The 13,188-nt window shown below is 34.2% G+C and overlaps 2 protein-coding genes across 2 annotated transcripts; one reads left to right on the forward strand and one right to left on the reverse strand.

The window, feature by feature from the left end:
* Positions 1-23: 23 nt before the first annotated feature.
* Positions 24-4,961, forward strand: gnpnat1 (glucosamine-phosphate N-acetyltransferase 1). Its single transcript, XM_084096643.1, has 6 exons — positions 24-257; positions 2,835-2,998; positions 3,082-3,144; positions 3,564-3,691; positions 3,778-3,839; positions 3,966-4,961. The coding sequence occupies exons 1-6, from the start codon at positions 250-252 to the stop codon at positions 4,111-4,113; spliced, it is 573 nt and encodes a 190-aa protein (XP_083952769.1). The 5' UTR covers positions 24-249; the 3' UTR covers positions 4,114-4,961.
* Positions 4,962-5,211: 250 nt separating this feature from the next.
* Positions 5,212-12,763, reverse strand: styx (serine/threonine/tyrosine interacting protein). The gene is made up of 11 exons (XM_084096642.1): positions 12,547-12,763; positions 11,685-11,717; positions 11,376-11,429; positions 11,196-11,293; positions 11,027-11,087; positions 10,893-10,929; positions 10,727-10,766; positions 10,523-10,573; positions 9,871-9,943; positions 9,666-9,759; positions 5,212-5,725 (listed from the first exon to the last, which is right to left on the reverse strand). Exons 1-11 carry the CDS (start codon positions 12,604-12,606, stop codon positions 5,652-5,654), a joined length of 675 nt encoding a protein of 224 aa, XP_083952768.1. The 5' UTR covers positions 12,607-12,763; the 3' UTR covers positions 5,212-5,651.
* Between the last annotated feature and the right edge of the window lie 425 nt (positions 12,764-13,188).

Here is a 13,188-nt window from a genome sequence, read left to right on the forward strand (position 1 = left end):
GCGATGATTGGTCAGATGTACTTGCAGCAAGTTTGCGATTGGACAATTGAGAAGTCGATTATCAACCGGACCAACCACAGCAAACAGTGATTGGGTGACAAGCGGGGCTCGTTAGAATACGTGTGGTGTAAAATAATAACGCAGGAGGAAGTGTATGACATGCTGGAACATTGAGGATCACTGTTACTGGAATCGAGGTGCCAGGATTCATTCAAACATTTTAGAAAAGCAAACGCTGTCAATATCCGAATGTCTCCGTAAGTAAATGACAAATCGAGCTCAGATACACGAATCTAAAAGCAGTTTGATCGCGAGCTCTTTTATCATTTAATTGAACATGGATGGTATTTTGGGATACAGATTGGGAATGTGGGATGATTTCGTCCCCAGAAAACAGTAGGTTTTTTGGGTTTTTTTTTCAATGAAAGGCATATGGAATAAATCTGATCACTTCCTGGACGTGATATTATGTACTTTCTATTCTACACTGAATTGTGACCTTTGTCATTTAAATGTTTCATTTATTAGGGGCTGCCATAAACTGCTTTGAGATAAAAAAAAACTTCATTACTTGAAATATTGTCTTTTCTTGAAAATGCAGAGAACACAACTTAGACTACAGACTTAAGGATGTTGTACAAGATGTCATACTTTGGATTTTTGATTTGTAACAGGTGTAAAGTGTACCTGAAAACTATACTTGAGTAAAAGTTCAGATACCTTACAGACAAAATGACATGAAGTTACATGTGACCAATTCCAAAAAAAGTCTTATTGGCCTGGTTTCATGGCTTAGATTAAGCCAGGATTAGACCTTAGTTTAATTAGGACATTTAAATAGCTTTTATAAACGTGCCTTTAAAAAAAAAACATTACTCTTGTGCATCTTGAGACAAAACAATGGTACTGACATATTTTAAGATATCAGAGCAAGTTGCTTTCAGTTAAAACGGCTCAAACAGGCATTTTAGTCTGGGATTAGGTTTAAGATTTCTCTGTGAAACCGGCGGTTTTAATTTGATTTTAACAGTACTTAAGTATTGTACTCGTAATGAATGTAGGCTTAAAGTTGATTAACACTGAACACCTAAGAGACATGCCAGTGAAAAACAGAATTTAAATTTTTAGGTGAGCTAAGCCTTTAAGTACAGTAACTAATTATATTTACTCAAATACTACAACACACTTCTAAAAGAAAGATAGAAGGTATAGGTATAATAAGGTATCTTATTATCATTGAGATACTATCATAGTTTTGATTAATGATTTTAATTAATGTTTTTTTTATATTTTCCATTTTAATTTTAAAGTTTTCAATTTTTTTTAGTGTTTTGGTTATGTAAGGAATAATTGACGACAGGCCGTTGAATTATTAGAAAAATAATGCACACCCGAGGTGGTAATGCGGTCACGACGCGAAGCGGAGTGGCCGTTACACCTCGGGTGTGCATTATTTTTCTAATAATTCAACGGCCTGAAGTCAATTATTCCGCTTATACTACAGTTACCACACCTCGAAACATTGTTCAGATTATGTATTTCAAGACGTTTGTAAAGTTTTTGTCATTAAAACGCTCTTGTATGTAGGACTAATTTCTTACGCATCTAATCCAATGCCTCCGTTGCTAATTCCAAAACGTCAGTTTAGAGTTAGTAACGGAGGTTTGAGCCGCTGATAGCAGACTAATGCTGGGGACACACGACTAGCTGACACATTCTCTGACTGTTTTCATCGCAGCATATTTTAAACACCGACTTTGAACACAGACTGAACGCGCTGAACACGCGTTTGGGCATGATCAGTCATTTAAGTATCAAATTACATTCATAACCGGCCTTAAAGTGTGTCCCCGGCTTTATGCAGTTATTAATGCAGTTATTAGAGAGAGATGTTGCAATAATGAGACAGAAAAGCATGTGCGTCAGTATTATTATTTATTTATTAATTCAATTCGTTTTAATTAATTCGTTCATTCTTTTTTTCTATTATTGACAGATGACAGTAGACTAGCCAAATAAATGAAACACAAAGCCCTTTTAACGAGTAGGCCAATCAATAATTATTTATTTGTTATATTATCTGCAATAAAAATCCGTGCTGCAGGACTATCCATTTATTTAGCCTATATTCAGTTTAATTTTATATTGATTATAGATAGGACTAGGCCTATATACTTTATTTATTAAAATTAAACTGCATGTTTCCATTGATTGTGAAGCTAGACATTGAAAATTGCAGATCAAGCTCATGGGGCTAAATGTTTTTTTCTTGTTATGAATTGTATCCTATTTTCCGTTATTACCGTTAACTAGGCGAAGTGATATGGAACTGTAATGCGGTCAAGACCTGCCTGGAACTACTTTAGCTGTGCGTTTCCCTGAAAATAATGCACACCTTAGAACGTTCCTCAACCAATCAGATTCAAGCATTCAACAGCCCTGTAGTATAAATTTATTTATAGTTTCATTTTAAGTTCAACTTAATGATAATTGTTTCCTTTGGCAACTAGCTAAAAAAAAATCATTTTTTAAATATCTTATTTGACTATGATATTGATTTATTTTAATTTATTTTAATATTTTAGTGAACGTTATTTAAAAAGTAACAAATTTATTTATGGTTTTAGTTAACTCTAATAGTCTAGCGTGTCTTGTATTTTATTACAGAAGGTCTGATGATTTCATGCACAGGCACCTGCAGCTGTACACAAGTTTGACTTTGAATTGTAAATGTTTGGATGGTCAAAGTCCAAATAAAATGTTACCAGTAACACATTTATTGACAGGGAGTCCTGATCTGTGATAAATTTGTCTACCATTTTATTTTACTATAGGGCGTCTGGAATGTTGCTGGACGAGACGCCCCTGTTTGATCCTTCTCTACTCCAAGAGCTGGACTGGAGCAGCAACACCGTCTCCTTCTCGCCTCCCATTTCTCCGTCTCAGCCTGGAGAAGGTCTGGTCCTCCGTCCTCTCTGTACTGCTGACCTAGACAGAGGTACTGGTACTGGTCTGCCCACTCACGTTTAGTACTTTAGTGCAAACAATCATGTTAAATGTTTGTCTTTATGCCTTTTGTAGGCTTCTACAAGGTCTTATCACAGCTCACGGTGGCTGGGGATGTCACAGAAGAACAGTTCAAAGGTTCTGCAAGTTCCTAACTCAAAACATCTCACAGTTCTTCATATAGACCTTATGTGCCAGAGAAACAAGCGTGCAGCCATCTTTGTGTGTGTGTGTGTGTGTTTGAACTTCCGTATTTCTATGGCATCACTGTCGAAGAGTAATTAGCTGGTGAAGTGCATTTACTTATTGTAGAGTTTACAAAAGTTATCATGAGCATTGTAATGTAAGAGGATATCATACCAAATGTCATTTTAAAATGAGCGATTCATTCATAAATCCGTAAGATCTTACCTTCATACTGTAGGAATACAAACCGGAAGACAGAACACAACGAGCGCAGCCCTGAAAAGAGGGCGGGGCTACATAAGGTCTATATGTTTTTTAGTTTTTTTAAAATAAACTATTAAAAAAAACTCACTTTTTAAAAAAAATTTCAGCAAATTTTGAACATATGAAGAAATCTGGAGACTATTATGTCATAGTGGTGGAAGACACGAATCTTGGACAAATTGTTGCCACGGCAACACTTATCATAGAGCACAAATTCATCCACGCTTGTGCAAAGGTACTTTAATACATTTTAAATCTGTATTTTCAGAGTGCATATATTCATATAACACGTAATATAATTTAGTTTTTTTGTCCTGGCAGAGGGGGCGTGTGGAAGAAGTGGTTGTGAGTGATGTGTGCAGAGGAAAACAGCTGGGAAAACTGTGAGTTTGGGTTTTAAAAACACTTTAACAACACTAATTTTGCATGATTAAGGAATACTGTATTTTCTTTCAACGCATCTGTATCAAAAGTGAATGTTTGAATATCGTATTTTGTTTGTTTTGTAGGTTGGTATCAACATTGACTCTCCTCAGCAAAAAATTGCAGTGCTACAAAGTAACACTGGAGTGTGCGCCGAAAAATGTGGAATTTTATAAAAAGTTTGGCTACTCCTCTTCAGATGAGGCTTACATGCAGTGCCGGTTCTTTGACTGAATCCAAAAGAATCTCGAACATCACGGAATGTTTGCTTTAGAACTCTTGATCTGTTCTATTCTCTGAGAATCTTAGATCAGACTACCTCCAAGTTTTCACTTTTAGCCAGCAAAAAAATTAAATAAACTTGATCATTTGGTGACGAGTAACGATAACAAAATATTGTGAAAGAAGCATTTTGAATTCACCGCAAGACAGAACAATGTGCATATTCATGAACGTTCTTTCTAAAAGTCAACATCAAGCACTTGCAGAGAAAGCTATAGAAATCAGATCTGATCATATACGGACTATGTGGTTTACACTGTGTTCTGTTTTGTTTTAAAGGAGAAGGGCTTATGTACTTGAATATTTTCTAATGTAAAGATTTCTATACATGTTTTTTTTTTTGTTATAGTGAAAGCATTTTTAATTCAACGGTTTCAAACAATTTACAAAACTGTTTAAGGCATATTTCCCTCTTTTACTTCATGTTAATGCTGTGGTTTGTGCTTTATGCTTAAAAAAAAAATACCAAAACTCAAATCACAGTTTTAATGCAAGGAGCTAGTCCGGTATTGAATCTATTTTATCTTATTTCAATTTCTCTTGCAGGTACTCATCTTCAACGTAGAGATCATTAATATAAAAAAATGGTTTACATTTATTTATTATGCTCATGTATTTTCTCAGTTTTGGCTCGTCTTAGCCACTGGTGATGGTGAATCATTAGTTGTGTCAAACCTAGTTGAAGGAAAATAAATTATTTTGAAATATATCCTGATGTAATGAAAGCACATCTTTGTACGCTATGCCTTTATTTTTGTACTTGCACTAAAAGCCGACAAATAAAGGGCATCTAAATACTTTGTCATGTGTCAGTCAACAACTAAATATGTGGCAGTGATGTTATATTTCCTTTTATAACCGTTACATTTTATAATTGATGTAAAAGCATTGAATTACAAGTGGGTGAAGGGTTAGAAACAATAAAATATTAAGTTCATATTGTATTTCAGTGAAGTTGGATTATCATTAGAAATCTATCCACACCCAACATTTCTATCATAAGCAGTCACATATCTTTCCACCGGGGAATGATAACATTGAAAACACGTGTAAGTAGCCATCTTTTATTGAGCAGTGGGATGTTAATTCTATGGCAAAACGTATTTCCTTATTCATTCCTTACATTACGACTGATTCATCCTACCATTTCATTTCTATGGCAGTGAGTCGCATTCCTTTGATACCCCCTCACCCCAACCCAAATCTGTCCATAAACATAACAGTAATTCAAGTATCAAAAGTGCATTATTGCAATACTGTCCCGCTGCAAATGCAAAATGCTTTAAATACTATAAAACTGCAAAAAATTTCAGTGCATACAGCTCAAAAAGGAAAAAGAAAAAAAATATCAAACCATCCCCAGCTCCAGCTCCAAGGGTCACGAGGAGCAGTCTCTCCCTCCCAACCTCTGTACAAATATTTACATTTTTAATCCCAATAAAAATGTAAAAAGAAAAGTCCACTGTGGTAAAGCACTTTTTTAGTAAAGCCTATCCATTTTGTGCTGCTGTAACTTGCATACTCCCAAAATCTTCATCCTCTTCTAGTGTTCGCTTTAGGCTTCCTGTAGAAAAAAAAAAAGAAAGAAATCACCCACAGTCACAGTGTGAACAAATGCATTTAAGAATAATGCAGTTTCATATATTACTAATATGTACAATTTAATAGAGCTGTGGAATATAATTGGGTCATTTCCGTGTCAAATCAACCGGCTCAATTTTTTGATTTTGTTAATATTTTTAGAAAGATGGCAGCATTATAATTTTATTTTTACACAGAGATTGGTAGGTCTTATTGGTTAAATCTTGGTCAATTGCACACATTTTCAGTGGTCAAAACCCAAATGTGGGTCACTTTGCAAACAGTTAATATTTTTTTCTGTTAAAGAGAAATATCTGAACAACAAATAATGTTGAAACTAGAAAACTACCATCAATCTATCTATCTATAACAAATTGTATAGAACATACCTGTCTGTGTCCATAAATATTGTTCTTCCAAAGTTTGCGTGCTTGTCATTCAAAAAGTATTAAAGATCTCTCAATATGATTTTAGATTCTGGTTCTTAAACTTTTCTTTTAAAATCTTAATTTTTAAGATCCTTTATGGTTCAATCTCATAGATATGGGGATCTCAATGCGGCTCCATGTTGAATTTGTTGTATTTTACACAGTTTCAATTGTCAAAGACCAAATGCAGTTTACTCTGCATACAGCTGATACTTGTTGCATTTAAAGGGGAATGTCTGAAGAATAAGTAATGTTGAAACTAGAAATGTGTCTTGTTCCCCTCTATCAAAACAACTGCATACAACACACCTCTCTGAGTTCCAAAAATCCACTGAAAATGGTTAAGGCACATTAACTTGCTCTCAAACATGTATTTATAAGAATTTTTATTATATTATATCAAAAAGAATATTGTTCATTTAAACAGCTTCTGAAGCTACCAAGAGTTAAAATAGGCAGCGATCCCAATATCTCTGGGATTGAACCATATAGGGCCTTAAAAATTAAGATTCCAAAAGAAAAGTTTCAAATGAATAAGAATCTAAAATTATATTAAGATGTCTTTAACATTTTTTAAGTTACAGACATGTAAACTTAAAAATATATATATATTTTTTGGCACTCTTTACTTAAGAGGGAAATAAGATGCATTTCTTGTTTCAGTATTTGTTCTTCAGACTTTCCTTTTTAAACACAATAAGTATCAGCTATTTGAAAAGTTACCCACATTTGGTTTTTGACTGTTGAAAATGGTAAAATTCAACTATTTGAACATGCAGTCACATTGGGATACCAATATCTATGTGATTGAACCCTATAGGACCTTAAATATGAAGAGACCAAAATAATTAGAATCTAGAAGGATATTGAAATCTCTCTAATACTTATAGAGTTACATGCATGCAAACTTTGAAAAAACAATATTTATGGCACTCAGACAGGTATATTCTATGCATTTGTGCTAAAGTCCCCCTGTAGTCAGTCATTTTATCCATTAAAACTCATCCTTGATCACCAAAGACATTTAAACATTTTTTTCCTTGAAAAAAAAAAATCCGTCATGACTTAAAATAGCTTGAATGTAACAACACCCTTGCCTCCTTTAGTATATGCGGTTCTATGAATATGCTAATTGGCCCCACCTCCACTCACACCAGCTCAGAGATCCACCCATTGATGTGATTGGTTACAAGGTAGTTTGTGACGTCACAACACCAGCGATTTCAAACCGCGTTTTAGAGACTGTCTTTGGTTCACTGCAGTTTTAAGGAGAAAATACTCTGCAATGGTGTTGACTTATGAATATGCACATGGTTTGTCTTAAAGCACATTAAAAACACCACATAGACATATAAACAACACTGAAAGCTTGATTTACATCACAGGTTAACGAGATACATTTCTACAAAAATACGAGATACATTTCTAGTTTCAACATTATTTGTTGTTCAGATATTCCTCTTTAAAAGAAAAAAATATCAACTGTATGCAAAGTGACCCACATTTGTTTTTTGACCACTGAAAATGTGTGCAATTGACCAATTTACTCATGGTGCCAACATTAAGATCTCCATATCTCTAGCATTGTACAATATAGGACCTTTAAAATGAAGATACCAAAATAAATGTTTATTAAGAACCCAAATCTAAAAGGATATTAAGCTATATATTTTAATACTTCTTGAGTTACAGGCATACAAACTTGGGACAAAAAACACTAGAAGTGCTTTTTCCCATTTTTGAACTTTCACTGTTGGCATATAAATGCAACAAAGATTGCTAAACTAAACAGATTTAACTAATAGACCTACTAATCTCTGCGTAAAAATAAAATGATGATGCCATCTTTCTTAAGTCATTTTCTCCCCCCTGTAATTTGGCTCCAAATCTCAGGTGAAAATGTAAATGTACCGTTTTATTGCAAGTACATTTTTTGTGTGTAATATATATAAAAAGTTGCGTATATCACTTGCTTTTGACTGAAACATTTTTGTAGCTTTAATAACAATCTATTTATTTGTAATAAATACACTTAAGATTGATTATTTTTACATTTGATTATTCAATTTCTTATTATTTCTTGAATGTTTTTGTTAAATACATTATGCATCAAGAATCATGTTATAATCGAATAGCTTCCCTCTAAATCGTAATCAAATTGAATCAAGTAAAGATTCACACCTCTACAAATAACACATCTCAAGTCTTATAGTACAATAGACCATATAATTTATCACCACCACCACAGATTTTTATTTAGCAAATGTTTTCATCTGAAGTGACTAACGAATGAGTTACTACTAACAACCATTAATCAAATGAAGCCAACAACAAAAACAGAGTCAAATAAATGCAAAGAAATTGACAATATACAATAAAAGAACAAGATAGAAAATTCTGCACTATTTCATCAAAATAAAAGTTAGCTCTAAACACTAAAAACAATCATTGTAAATGCTACTAATGAATTTAGGCATTGCAACATTATAATGCACAGTATGAAAAACGAATATTCATTTTGAGAATTGCCAAAGATTTAACAGTAACTTAAAAATTATAAATTTCAACATTTTATTTCAAATGTAACACCAAACAGTCTACTTACGCCAAAAGAGTAACCCGTGACGCATGTATGACGTAGGATGTAGGAGTAGCGTAAGCTTTGACGCCTCTCGCGGTTCAAACAAACAGGGCTGGGCAACCGCGTTCGTCATTACGTTGTGCGTCAAGTTCAAGGGTTGCTCTTTTAGTGCAAGTCGACTTGCGTACAGCCGTCTGCAGGAAGCTAGTTATTTTAGTCGATAAAGTTTTAAATATGGATATTTTTCTTACACAGACGCATCGCTTCATTTCAGAAGGCCTTTATTAAACCCCCCCCAGAGCCGTTTCGAGCACTTTTATCATGGATGGATGCGCTTTGATGGACTTCCAAAAAAATATACTCATTGACTTCCATTATAACGCTTAGAGAGAGAGAGAGAGAGAGAGAGAGAGAGAGAGAGAGAGAGAGAGAGAGAGAGAGAGAGAGAGAGAGAGAGAGAGAGAGAGAGAGAGAGAGAGAGAGAGAGAGAGAAGAGAAAGAGAAAGAGAAAGAGAAAGAAAGAGAAAGAGAGAAAATGGATGCTTTCAGCGTGAGCGGGGTTGCGGTGGTTGACTGACTGGTAGTGACATGCATTGCCGAAGCAACGGCACAAACAGAAGTTTAGTGATTTAACGCATATAGCCTACTTCGAAGTGGGCTTTGGCTGAATGTGCGCTATGATGACGTCACACGACGTGTCTAGGTCGAAAATCTGCGGGAGATCTGTGGCAATTTAGAAAAATTGCTTGAAAAAACAGAGTTTGCTTGATTTTGCGTTCAATTCTGCGATCACAGAAATGCAAAATCCTAGAGGGACTGGATACGGTACTGTTATACTATGCATCACTAGTAGAAATAATTCAACTATTACAAACTGACTATGACCACTGGGCCATAAAATATTGTTCTCTTACCTGGCATCCCAGCTTGGATGGAGAAAGACCTGCCCAACTGAATGGGTGACATCATCTTGATGGTTAGCTTTGCAAGATATATTGCTTCATATTCCTTGATGAAAACAAAAAGAACACACATTTATTATGCATGTTTGTATATAAAACAGCTATAGCACTTAATGTTGAATGAATTATTAATGCTGAGATTACTTTAAAATCATACCTGTAGCTGATGAACGAAGCCAACATTGGGATTAATACAAAACCGTCTCTCCTGTACATGACTAAAGGCATCCCTGAAAAGATATAATATATGACACAATTAGGGATGCACGATATATTGGCCACCATATCGGTATCGGCCGATAAATTCTCATTTTTAATGTTATCGTTATGAGCCCGAAAAGAAAATTTGCCAGATATATTAAAGCTGATAAATAATGGATTATTTCCTTCAGCTGAGGCACTTCAGATGTGCACTGTTCACCATGATGATATTGAATTGCTTGAAATATGATTGAAATCACTTCAAAAAGGAAAATACAGTTAATTGCAACATGTGCAGGGCAAGTCTGTCATATAGGCTACATAAAATTATAATGAGAGCATCATTATAATTGTGTGCTTGGGATATGGATTTAATGGTGAGACTTTTGTTTTAGTAATCAGAAAAAATAAAATAAAATTTGGATTTAGATTTATCAGCCAATATATCAGTTATCGGCTTTCAAATATTAAGAATTATCGGTATTGGCCAAAATTATCGGCATTGGCCAAAATTTTCATATCAGTGCATCCACAACTTGCTTCAAGTCAAACTCGTATTATCATGTATTAATATTTTTGGAAATGTGTGAACTGTTAAATTCTATTACCTGTATTTTACACCAAATGTCTCCATAAGGTAGGCAATAACTAAGGCAGCGCTGAAAAAAATAAAAAATAAATTAGATGCATTAAGTAAAATCAAACCACATCCCCAAAAGTGATTCTTTTAAAAATAATTTAAAAAAATCCAAAAAGAGACAGTCAAAATAAATTATTTTTATAAACATAAATAATAAAAAAAGATCATGAACCTTCTTGATATCCCTGCATTTCCATGAACAAGTACCTTTCCTGCAACACAAAAATGTGCAAGATGGATGAGAAAATCTAGTATTGAATGTATATTTAGTATAAAGTTTGTACTCGTATCAATGCTGCCATTACTACACAAGATTAATATGGAAAAACATTCATTACCCCCCGTCTCTAAACATCCATCAATAAATTCTTTAGTCTACAGAGAGAAAATCAGGTAATCATAATTAGACAAAAGTATCACACACCAAATAAAAAGCATTTATAACAAACTATATAAATAAAGGCCAGCTTACCATTGGGAAATATCTAATTATATTTTCCACAGGGTTATCTGCTATATCTAAAACAAGGTACCTATAAACAAAGAAGTAAAGTAAACCAGAGGTTAGAAATAGTGGACCTTTATATTGAGTACAACTCGCATATGTGCATAGAACAAAGGACTACCAGAAATCGAAATACCTAAATTTATGGGGAAAGTTTGGCTTTATAAAGTTGGCCTCAATGTCTTGTCTGACACACACGACGTGAGTAATGCCCTGCTTCTCCAGCATTGAGAGCTGAAAGAGAGGATGAATTATTACAGGAAACCGGGCACAGATTATTTTCATCATGATGCATGAGAACAGATCTCTACAGTACCTTACTCTTCATAGCAGCTGAATAGGGCCCAAGAAACAAGCCTGGGAGGATTTCCTAAATCAGTACATCAGATGTAGTTTTAGTAAAAGTGGAAAAAGTGATCATTTGATGAGAATGAGATATGAAACTGCATATTTTGAAATATTTTCAAAAAAATTATATTGAAGGTGCTGACAGTAAAAAATAAATAGCAAAAACATGCAAAAGTACTGGATGTTTGTACTAACAAAATAATATCCTGTACTGTACAAAAGCCATAACAATAGATAATGATATACAATCATGTGCAAAGTCTATTTTCATGATCACCTGCATCTCTCTTCTCATTGGATACGCCCAATCCTGCAGAAATGGGATTGTAAAATCAGATTATCAGTTTTTAAAAGCATTCTTACAGTAACAAAAAAACAGAAAAGTATCACCATAAACTGCAGCCCAATACAGGAACAAAACTTATCATCATCTAACTACTAATAATCGGTTTGACAGACATTTTTAAACAAGGTTTACACTTTCTCACTTAATCAGTTTCTGTCAGGTTTATTGCTCAAGTTAGACCTAAATAAAGCATGGGAGCAAGAAGGCACTTGATTGAAGTATGCATACAATAGGGATCATACACTTGCAATGCATTGGCCAAGTCTTTGTGTGTGCATAGAATATGCTTCCACAGAAGACTTTAATTATTTAGAAATGTACGTTTTATTAAGATTAAAGTTTTAAAAAAAATAGTATATTGCCAATTAAATGGGTTATTTTTTGTTGTAGTTGACTATACTCAATATTAGTCTCGTAATGGAGGTTAGTGACAAGTAATGTGATTGGTAGTGTCTAAACGTATAAATAAAGGGTAATACGTTTCATTTATCGGATTATTCACACATTATTCAGCGTATCATAACACATACTACCCAGGTCGTCGTTTGTAATGAGCTATGTTGCAGATTTCTGAGTTGTTGTTATTCTTGTACACTGCCACTGAATGTACAAGCTAACCGCTCACCGCAAAGAGTTAAAGAGCTATATTATCCATTAAAATGACAGCAAAGACCTCTGTATTTATTCATGCACTGACACATACTAGTCAGACAGGCAATGCTTTAAAACAGACATATTGAAGAGTGACTGTGATCCAGCAGTTGTTAGCACTGCGCTAATGTTCATAACATACCAGCTGCTCTTCTTTGGCGGCGGGTAGGGACGGGAACTGGAGTTTATTCCCTTCGTCCATGCTGCGAGTGTTATTCCAGCTTTCAATACGTGCACGTCGCCTTTGATGGATTGAATATAAAGACGAACTAAGTGCAAATAAAGTAGAGTTTTTGGAGGAGCTCCGCGCTCACACACGCCATGCTGCTTCCACCGACGGCGGTCACGTGACACGCGAGGACCATACGTCGGAAAGGGGCGGTGTCGTGAAATAAATGTTAATCTGTTGACATAAAAAATATAATATATAAACATAAAATAGCCTAATAACACATTTCACAGTATAACAATAGGATAACAATTTTAATTTAAATAAATTATTTTTTATTTGATTTTGCCGTTTCTTTTTCTATCCCATGGCCACTGAATATTTCTGTCAATTGCCTTAAATTGGTTATATTGTGCAAACATAAAATAGCCTAATACATTTAATGTATATGTGTATATGTGTATATGTGTATATGTGTGTATATATATATACATACATGAAATGTATTAGGCTATTTTATGTTTGCACAATATAACCAATTTAAGGCAAGACACTCCAGGTGAATAGGGTAAAAAAAAAAAAAAATAGATTCCCTGATGTACTTCCCCAATATTT

This window comes from Abramis brama (assembly GCF_963993115.1).
Source record: "Abramis brama genome assembly, chromosome: 21".
Classification (NCBI taxonomy): Eukaryota; Metazoa; Chordata; class Actinopteri; order Cypriniformes; family Leuciscidae; genus Abramis; species Abramis brama.